Source organism: Gekko japonicus, unplaced genomic scaffold (assembly GCF_001447785.1).
Source record: "Gekko japonicus isolate JY-2015 unplaced genomic scaffold, Gekko_japonicus_V1.1 scaffold435, whole genome shotgun sequence".
Taxonomy (NCBI): domain Eukaryota; kingdom Metazoa; phylum Chordata; class Lepidosauria; order Squamata; family Gekkonidae; genus Gekko; species Gekko japonicus.
The window spans coordinates 320,989-331,743 of NW_015161417.1; the positions used below are offsets into that span (position 1 = coordinate 320,989).

At 49.9% G+C, this 10,755-nt stretch overlaps 1 protein-coding gene across 1 annotated transcript in view; it reads left to right on the forward strand.

Moving 5' to 3' along the window:
• LOC107124480 (trypsin-3-like) overlaps nt 1-10,755 on the forward strand; it is a 31,943-nt gene that overhangs the window by 16,567 nt on the left and 4,621 nt on the right. The window contains exons 4-5 of the mRNA XM_015427961.1: nt 1,914-2,055; nt 4,931-5,197. Of these exons, the coding sequence (XP_015283447.1) occupies nt 1,914-2,055; nt 4,931-5,197 (409 nt within the window). The remainder of the gene's footprint in view (nt 1-1,913; nt 2,056-4,930; nt 5,198-10,755) is intronic.

Consider the following 10,755-nt stretch of genomic DNA (forward strand, 5'->3'; position numbering starts at 1 on the left):
GGCCCATTCACATCTCACTGAGTATTGCAGCAATGAGAAAATCCCATTCAAACAATGTGTATATATTCATAGTGTGTGTTTTATTTTTATTCTTTTACAAACTGCCTCAGGCAGTTTTATTTACAATGTTTTTGAATACATACAAAAGCAATTATTTTAAATATCTACTTGCTACTTTGGGGTGGTCTCCAGACTAATAGTGTGCTTGTCTGAACTGGGCAACAGGGACCGAGGCTGGGGGAAGACTGATTGCTTTTAGTTGCTGAGCCAACTGTTAGGTGGAAGACTCCAAGCTGTCCTACTTCGCAAAAACCTGGACAACCAACAGTGTTTTACTAGTTTGCCGCATGCTCATTCCACATCCTGTGTCCTCACATCCAATGTAGTCCCACTGTACATTGGTCGGGCTGCACCTGGAGTCTTGTGTGCAGTTCTGGAGGCCTCACTTCAAAAAGGATGTGGACAGAATGGAGCGGGTGCAGAGGGGAGCCACGAGGATGATCCGGAGCCTGGAGACCAAGCTCAATGAGGAAAGGCTGAGGGACTTGGGAAAGTTCAGTCTGGAGTAGAGGAGGTTGAGGGGGGACAGGATCGCTCCCTTTAAGCATTTGAAGGGCTGTCACTTAGAGGAAAGGAGCTGCGGTGGCTCAAGTGGTTAAGACGCTGAACTGCAGGCTGTGGAAGGCCGGTAGTTCAGTAGTTCGAGACTCGAGTGCCGCAAGATGGAGTGAGCTCCCGTCTCTGGTCCCAGCTCCTGCCAACCTAGCCGTTTGAAAGCAAGAAATTGCAGGTAGATAAATAGGTACCGCTTCGGTGGGAAGGTAATAGCGTTCCGTGCGCCTCGGCAACTAGTCATGCCAGCCACATGACCACGGAAACGTCTCTGGACAGCGCTGGCTCTTCGGCTTGGAAACGGAGATGAGCAGCGCATCCCTAGAGTTGGATTTGACTGGCTTTCGAGCAAGGGAAACCTTTACCTTTACTAGCCGTAATCCTATTGCGTTGTTTATTTCTCGGGTCCCCAACCTTTTCCAGCTCACGGGCACTATTGGAATTCAGACACAGGGTGGTGGGTGCTACCATAAAATGACTTCTCCCAGATTAGAATAGGCACACTTAACCACTACACCAAACTGGCTCTAATGATGGGCTTAAATTAAGGGCGGGAAGGTACTGGCTGGATATTTTTTTACAGTAAGAGGTGTGCAACAGTGGAATCAGCTGCCTTGGGAGCTGGTGAACTCCCCTCACTTGGCAGTCTTTAAGCAGTGGCTGGACAAACACTTGTCAGGGATGCTCTAGATCAGAGGTTCCCAGACTTATTTGGCCTACTGCCCCCTTTTCAGAAATTTTTTTTTACTCAGCATCCCCCTGGAACTATACCTTCAAGAAGTGGACAAAAAGATGCAGTTTGTGGATCTGCACCCAGATGGTTCCAGCCCACCTGGATTATTCCAGCGCCCCCAAGGGGGTGGTATTGCCCACTTTGGGAACCAGTCCTCTAGACTGATCCTGCATTGAGCAGGGGGTTGGACTGGATGGCCCATAGGGCCCCTTCCAACTCTGTCAACAGTGGGAGGGCTTCTAATGTCCTGGCCCCACTGGTGGACCTCCTGGTGGCACCTGGTATTTCTGGCCACTGTGTGACACAGAGTGTTGGACTGGATGGGCCTTTGGCCTGATCCAACATTGGTGTCTCTTATGTTCTTATGATTCTGTGAGTACTCCCTCCCACTAGATAGCCTTATAAGCAAGCAGTTGTGTTAGCTGAGGACTCCCCCTACCATCAGCTCATGGGTCTGGAGGCTGCTGCTGTCCCCAGCTGTAATAACCTCCAGTACATATCAGCAGTTCTATTTCTCAGGAAGCTCAAAGCCTCCCATCTTCATCTCTCCTCTGTCTCTTTCTTCCAGGATCAACCAGATGTTGATTGTCGCTGGGGAGTATTCTCTCTCCACGTTTGAAGGCACGGAACAAGTATTCCGGCCTGCCCGCATGGTGGTCCATCCCGATTACAGCACCGTGACCAAAAATGCAGACATTATGCTCATTAAGGTAATGAAACCGTCCTTGTTCTTGGAGAGAGAAGGGACTCAAGACTCAGAGGAAGGACGCAACTGAGTCTGGGCTGCCAAGGATATGTTTAAAATACCTTCTCAGGCTGAAGATGTGGCTGAAGAAAGGTACAGAGAAGAAGTCATCAGATCGGCACTACTTTTTAATACGGGGCTTCTGGTCGGTTCCGAGTTTGTCAGCCTTTCCTTTATGTACACTGACATTTGTTGTCATTTCAGGCTGTAAAAATTTGTGTCTCCCTTTTGCATTCATTTATTTATCCCCAGAAAGACCTCTGGTTGCCTTCAAGCTGATGGATACAGGCCATGGGCTGCGTCAACCCTCCATCTTTTCCCATCTAATCTATTTCTGTGTCTACTGACTTGTCTACATGGTGCACTTTGACATGCGGGACCGGAATCCTTCCCTTTATTATTCCTGAGTAAATCAGAGCCCCCAAAATAGCAGCGGTACATGGGGTTTATGACAAATGGTCATCGAATATCTACATTGCCAATGTTCCCTCTAAGCTGTGGAGTCTTGTGAGCAGAAATTTTACTTTGTGAGCCACTGGCACGAAAGTGGCGAGTGAGCAATTTGGCTACTGCATAAATTACTCTGCTCTGGAGCCATCCTTCCTGAGCTAAGACAAAAATGTGTGAGCCGGAGGCTAAAAAACCGTGAGCTAGCTCACACTAACTCAGCTTAGAGGGAACACTGCAACAGATCACAATGCAACAGGTCACAGGTTTCACTCAGTTCTGAGTGTGAAGGGCAATGAGGGAGGAGTCATGTCTCCATCTTGTGGTCGGGGACTTTCTAATCAAGTTCTGACCCAAATCATGCCCATTCCTAAACCAAGCGAATGTTCTGAATCCAACCAGAATTTCCCCCCCGTGTTCAGAAGGAGTCAGAAGCCTTCCCGATAGGGTTGCTATCTTCAGGTTAGGAAATACCTGGAGATTTTGTGGGTGGGACCTGAGGAAGGCGGGGCTTGGGGAGGGGAGGGACTTTAACAGGTTATAATGTCATAGAGTCCACCTTCCAAAATGGCCATTTTCTCCAGGTGAACTGATCTCTGTTGCCTGGAGAGCAATTGTAAAAGCAGATCTCCAGCCACCACCTGGAGGTTGCCAACCCTACCTTCCAGTCTGACAGTTATTCTGGCTCCTTGCTGTCTGTTTTTTTATTTTCCCAGGCAACGGGAAGCACAGGGGGAAACAGCTGTGAAAATGTGTGTGTTTTATGAGGAAAAAGCTGGTGCGAAGGAACAGGAACAAAAATAAAGAATCCTGAGTTTAAGTAGAAACAAAATCAAAACAGTGAAGGGACATAAGAACCCTGCTGAATCAGACCAGCGGTCTCTCTAGTCCTGTATCCTGTCTCACAAAGTGGAGTATAGATATGTATGAACCAGCTCACAAACTAAAATTCGTGATGAATTTTGGCTGGTTCGTGGTTTGCGAACTCAAGTTTGTGGCAGGTCAACTGGCATGAACTTTCCACAAACTTTCTAGCAGTTTGTGGTGGCTCATGACTGCTGTACGTTTCCAGACAGACTGTTTCCGCTCAATCTAAACATTTACCAATCTTCAAAGCAACAGGGGGGGCGGAACTTGGAGGGAATGTAGAGGAGCATCCGGGGAAGGTACCCTGCGGCTTTGATGTCTCTAGCTTGCTCAGGATCTGTTCTATACACTCCCGAACCTCCTAAAGCCGAGCCTGTCATTTCTCCAGAAAGCACTTTCCTGGGGCACCTTCTTTGGGGGGGGCAGTAACGTGGACCCCATAAATCCAATCCTCACCAAACTTGGAGGCCAGGTAGAGGAGAGCGAGCCGGAGATCTCCTGTGAGTTTGATGTCTCTAGCATGCTGGGGGAGGTGTGTGTTCTACTGCCTCATGAACCAAACTGGTTTCTTTGGCAGCTAAAGGTTTGTGACAGTTCATGGTTTGCACATTAGGCACGCCATGAACCACAAAGCAAACCACATTTTCCCAGTTTGTGCCCATCCCTACTCTGGAGGTCCAATAACAGGGCACAAAGGCCAAGGCCTTCCCCTGATGTTGCCTCATGGCACTGGTTTACTGCCTCCGAGCATTGAGGTTCACCATAGCTAGTAGCCACTGATAGACCTATCCTCCATGAGTCTATCCAATCCCCTTTTAAAAGCTGTCTATGCCTGCAGGGCTCTTTTTGTAGAAAAAGCCCAGCAGGAACTCATTAGCATAATAGGCCACACCCAACAGCAAACCCCATTAGCATATTAGGCCACACCCTGACAGCACCGCTCATTAGCACATTAGGCTACACACCCCATGTTACCAGAAGTGTGGTCATCCAGCCACACCCACCTTTCCCTTCTTATTCTGTTTACCTTGTTTGTTGTCAAAACCCAGGGCCTTTTTTTGTAGCAGGAACTCCTTTGCATGTTAGGCCACACACCCCTAATGTAGCCAATCCTAATGAGTTTCTGCTATTGGGTGTGGCCTGTTATGCTAATGAGTTCCTGCTGGGCGTGGCCACCTCAGGAGCCAGCCAGAACTCTGTTCCTGTGCGTTCCTGCCCAAAAATAGCCCTGCCTGTGGCTATCACCACATCCTCTGGCAGTGAATTCCAAATTTTAATAACTTGCTGTGTATACTCCATACTGCATACTGCAGGGATGAGAAATTCTTGATCATTCTTGTTATCTGGGCAGGCTTTGTTCGCAATAGAAGCCTCTGGAATGTCTTCATTGTCAACCCTGTGAGAAACACATTATAGTTGATGCTGCAAAGGCCTCACTGATATAGGCCAACTCTTTGCGATTGCCCTCGAATGAATTTGATTCCGCTGTTCAAACCTGTCCCACCTCTCTCGCTTTCTCAAAACAGTTGAACAAGCCAATATCGTACAGCGCTTCCATCTCCATTGTGCCTCTTCCCCAGCAAGGAGCGACAGTCAGAGAAGGCCGCTTCTGCCAAGTCTCCGGGTGGGGCTACACCACCCCCATTGGAGGGAGGACCTCTGACACACTGCGCAGCGTCCGCCTCCCCATCATTGCCACTTGGAAGTGTAACAGCTCGTCTTCCTACGCCGGGTACATCACCAAGAACATGATCTGCGCCGGGTTCAGCACTGGGGGCAAAGATGCATGCCAGGTACATGCTGGCCTTCCTAACCGAGGCAGGGAACTATTTTAAGTCAAAATCTTTGCACTAATTTTTATAAAGGTACAAGGTATAGAGCAGAGGTGTCAAACTCATTTGTTCTGATGGCCAGATCTGACATAAATGTCACTTTGTCGGGCCGGGCCATGTGTGCCATAAACATAATGCTGGGTACCAGAGAGATAAACTTTGTAGAGGACAGCAACTGGACAGCGAACTCATTAGCATAATAGGCCACACCCAACAACAGAAACTCATTAGCATATCGAGCCACACCCCTGACAGCACAGCTCATTAGCACATTAGGCCGCACCCCCATGTTACCAGAAGTGTGCTCATCCAGCCACACCCACCTTTTGCTTCTTATTCTGTTTACCTTGTTTGTTGTCTAAACCCAGGGCCTTTTTTTGCTGGCCTTCCTAACCGAGGCAGGGAACTATGTTAAGTCAAAATCTTTGCGTTCATTTTTTATAAAGGTACAAGGTATAGAGCAGAGGTGTCAAACTCATTTGTTCTGATGGCCAGATCTGACTTTGTCGGGCCGGGCCATGTGTGCCATAAACATAATGCTGGGTACCAGAGAGATAAACTTTGTAGAGGACAGCAACTGGAAAGCTCCGAGTTGGTGTGTCCTCACTGCAAGGCCCCCCGTGGGCTGAGAGGGGGGTGCAGAGAGAAACCGACATAGGCAGACTGGAGAGGCAGCAGGGCAGTGCTGGACAGAGGCTCCCATGCCCCAACAGAAGATCGTCTGCAGCCCCCCCCCAATGCAAACGCTGATCCCTGTGGCCATCCAGGACAGCTTCCCCGGAGCTGCAGGCTGAGTGGAGAGGTAGGAATGCAGCTGCAGCGGCTCCCAAGTTACCAATGAGGCTGTCCCTGAAGTGAAGGGCTTCTGCTTGACTGCTGCAGAGGAGGTTGTTCTACTGTGCTGAAGCCACAATTGAAGTGGCTCCGCCCACCCTCAAGTGGCCTCCTGTTCCCTCCCTTGTACCAGTTGCTCGTGGGCCGCATAACAGCCATGAATGGGCTGGTCCCAGCCCCCAGGTCTTATGTTTGTCAACCCTGACATAGAGGTACACCGTGGATCCTCAACCTTTTTGAGCCTGCAGGCCTTGTTGGAATTCTGACACAGCCTAGTGCAGTGATGGCGAACCTTTTAGAGACCGAGTGCCCAAACTGCGACCCAAACCCCACTTATTGATTGCAAAGTGCCAACACAGCAATTTAACCCGAATACGGAGGTTTTAGTTTAGAAAAAACAACTCATACGTTAACTTAAGATGATCCAAAAAAAGTAAGGAAAGCAATCCCAAATGCTTTCATTTACTTAAAATTATTTGGCAGAGAATTCGACACTTTAATGATGGTCTGGTCCTGGCTGTGGCGATGGCACGCGTGCACACAGAGAGGGCTCTGAGTGCCACCTCTGGCACCCGTGCCATAGGTTCGCCACCACTGGCCTAGTGGGTGCAGCCACAAAATGCCTGCTGCAGGAGGCAGAGCCAGCCACAAAGAGGCTGTCGCGGCTCACCTTCAGTCACACAATGAAGATCCTTGTGCTGTGGTGGCACCTGCCACCAAAGGAACCTTTTTAAAGATCTGCACAGCCAATCGACTCTCCAGTGGCCGATCAGAAGCCTTGCTGGTTAAAAACTTCACCTGGCCCCACCCATTTCCTAAAAGCACTTGGCGGGCACCAGGAAAGATGTTGGCGGGCACCGTCGTGCCCACGGGCACCCTGTTGGGGATCCCTGGTGTTACACATTCACCAGTTTGGTGTAGTGGTTAAGTGCGCGGACTCTAATCTGGGAGAACCGGGTTTGATTCCCCACTCCTCTGCATGCAGCTGCTGGATGACCTTGGGCCGAACTGCTGAACTACTGACCTGCCACAGCCTGCAGTTCAACATCTTAACCACTTGAGCCACCGCAGCTCCATGTTGTGGGGAGGGGAAGGGAAAGGAGTTTGTAAGCTGCTCTGAGACTCCGAGTGAAGGGCGGGGTATAAATCCAATCTCCTCCTCCTCCTCCACTTCCCTAAGCAGGGACCAGTTTGCAGGAGAGCGCTGCTGTGTTTGGTTTCCTTTAGGAGACATCTATTTCTGTAATATCTGCTCTATTTCCAAATATACCAGCAGAGCACAGCCAAAGAGCCCAAAGGATACTGGGAGCCGTGGTATAGTTCCAGGTAAATGGCAGATGGTGCCGTGACGAACAGATGTAGCGACTGAGTGATGTGGGAGCATTTCAACTACATTCCCGAAGGCTGCCATTTAGAATATTGGGGCTGAGTAACTGGTGCAGGAGTTAAACAGTTGAGTTATGTGACGCACAGCATTTCTAAAGCGGAACTATAACGGCATGGAATATTGATGAGCGGGGAAGGTAGCTTGCCATGGCCACGTTCGGCTCGGAACGGTATCATGTTTCTTCGGGAAGTTGGAAGAAAAGGAGAGCTTTGCTTGTGAAGAGGCTGTGCAGTCAGGCCAGTGGCGAGTAGCCAGTCTCCAGTGGTGGCTGTGGAGACCTCTTGGGATCAGAATTGATCTCCAGGGGACAGAGATCAGTTTGCCTGGAACATAAGAACAGAAGAGAAGCCAATGTTGGATCAGGCCAATGGCCCATCCAGTCCAACACTCTGTCACACAGTGGCCAAAAATACCAGGGGCCATCAGGAGGTCCAGCAGTGGGGCCAGGACACTAGAAGCCCTCCCACTGTTGTCCCCCCCCCAAGTACCAAGAAGACAGAGCATCCCTTGCCCCAGACTGAGAGTTCTTATCTATACCTTGGGGATAATAGCCACTGATGGACCTCTGCTCCAAGTGTTTATCCAGTTCCCTCTTGAAGCCGTCCATGCTTGTAGCTGCCACCAGCTCTGGGTTGGGAAATACCTGGAAATGGCTGGTTTGGAAGGCAGACTTGATGGTATCGTACCCCGCTGAGGTCCCTATCTGCCCTCAAACCCTGCCCTTTCCAGGCTCCACCCCCAAAATCGGCAGGAATTTCCCAACCCGGAGATGGCAACCCTAAGCAGCACTGGACCTGGGCAAAAGGCCAGGGTGAGGCCCGAGAATCACTGCTCTCCCCACCATCCGCTCTCCAGGGACAAGCAAATGTTGACCCTCGCTCTGTGTGAGGCTGGCGAGAGCCACTTCTGCCGCCAGTAGACAGCAACCTGAGCCCCAAAGGGGATGGGCATACGTCGCGGCAGCTACGGGATCCTGCTCTGTTCTGGGAGGTGGGGTTCCGGCGGTTTGGGGGGCTCCATCTGAGGTGGGGTTCAGTGCAGCTGCCCTCATTGCCCGTTGGCTACGACCACCCTAGAATAAGTCATTTCCCCACTGTGCATGGTTAGGGTTGCCAGCCTCCAGGTGAGGCCTGGAGATCTCCCGGTATTACAGTTGGGGTCCCGGCAACAGAGATGAGTTCCCTTGGATAAAATGGCTGCTTTAGAGGGGGAACTCTATGGCATTGTACCCGCTGACATTCCTCCGTCCCCAAACCCCTCCTCAGGCTGCACCCCCCAAATCTCCAGGTGTTTCCCAACCCAGAGCTGGTGTGTATGTTCATCCCAAGGTGGGTCACTGTGGTTTTTAAGGTGTTTCAAATGCCTTTTGACCCGTGGAGTCAATGGTGGGTCACTGTGGTTTTTCAAATGCCTTTTGACCCGTGGAGTCAAGCAGGGAGAACAACGGCAAATATAGACACTACCTTCTCACCTTCTAGTTAAATATGCAACCACAAGAAAGACAACTTCCTCTTTCTTCTTTTGTGTGTGTGTATGCTTGCATAGGAGCTGCGGTGGCTCAAGTGGTTAAGACGCTGAACTGCAGGCTGTGGAAGGTCGGTAGTTCAGCAGTTCGAAACCCGAGTGTGCCGCATGACGCAGTGAGCTCCCGTCTCTAGTTCCAGCTCCTGCCAACCTAGCAGTTCGAAAGCAGGAAATTGCAAGTAGATAAATAGGTACCACTTTGGTGTGAAGGTAACAGCGTTCCGTGCGCCTTGGTGTTTAGTCATGCCGGCCACATGACCACAGAAATGTCTTCGGACAGCGCTGGCTCTTCGGCTTTGAAACGGAGATGAGCACCGCAACCCTAGAGTCAGATTCGACTGGCTTTCGAGCAAGGGAACCTTTAGCTTTACCTTATGCTTGCATGCCTGGGAGTCATGGTGACTTCTGGTGACCCCTAGTGGGGTCTGGATGTTTCAGAGAAGTGGCTTTATAGCCTGCCTCTGTATCCCGACCCCTAGTATTCCTTGGAGGTCTCCCTTCCAATTACTTGTCAGAGTCGGCCCTGCTTAGCTTCCGAGATCTGATGAGATCCGGCTTGCCTGGGCTATCCAGGCCAGGGCGAGAACTTTCCGTTTCTTGTGGAATGACCATCCTGTAGAGTTAAGAAGATACCTCTTTGGCCGGGTTCTGTAAAAGCTGTAAAGCCTTCCTTCTTCAAAACAGGATTTATCTTTTAATGGGGCAGGTGAGTTATTTTACGGCATGGGTTTTAATTCTGAGCTGTACCATTTTTAATTAATTGCTACACTGTTACAAATTTTATCATCTTGTTTATATGGGTTTTAACCGCCACGGTATTGGGATATTTGGTTAATATAGCAGCGCGTGCCCAGTCATAGAAGCGTGATATTGAGAGCAGTAAATAAATCTCCCAAGAAGTATATTGTCAGAGTTAAAACTTACATTTATGCAAGTAGATTCTGTTCACATTCAGGTTGCAGTCGAAAAGAGAGAAAGAGAGAAAGCAGAGGTCCATCAGTGGCTATTAGTCACAAGGTATAGGTAGGAACTCTCAGGCTGGGGCAAGTGATGATCTGTCTTCTTGGTGCTTGGGGGGGGGCAACAGTGGGAGGGCGTCTAGTATCCTGGACCCCACTGATGGACCTCCTGATGGCCCCTGGTATTTTTGGCCACTGCGTGGCAGAGTGTTGGACTGGATGGGCCATTGGCCTGATCCAGCATTGGCTTCTGTTATGTTCTTACACGCCTACTCTAAAGAATATCATTCCCTATCACAGGTGGCCAGCTAAACCTGGCATCACGTCTGTGGAAGTATGAGGGGCCTTGTTCGTACAGGAGAGAGAGCCATGTGAAGAATGGGGAGTGTTGTGTAGTGGGTTTGACGCATCGAATAATGAGGAAACATAGTGATATTCAGCTCATGTTTACTACTGCACAACGTAACAACACAATACCGGCTGGAGGCCAACTATATACAATCTCTGTGGACCACCCACAGGTCCCATTGGTGGGTTTAAACTTCCCGCCAACGTTCCCATTGGTGACCGCTAGAGGTTTCAGGATCCTAGTCCCTATTGTCTCTTGGGATCCAAGCTCCTGTAAAATATGCTGTCACCTAGTGGCGGTCAGCGGACATAACAGGGAGAGAACGAAGGGCAAAGAGTGAGAGGAGAGGTCAGAGGGCCGCTTCCAGGTTAAGACAAAAAGGGAGATATCCTATTCAAGGCGACGATGCTTATACACACGTAATACACACTTTGAGTGATGTAGCGCTCCCCCCCCCCCCCTGTGT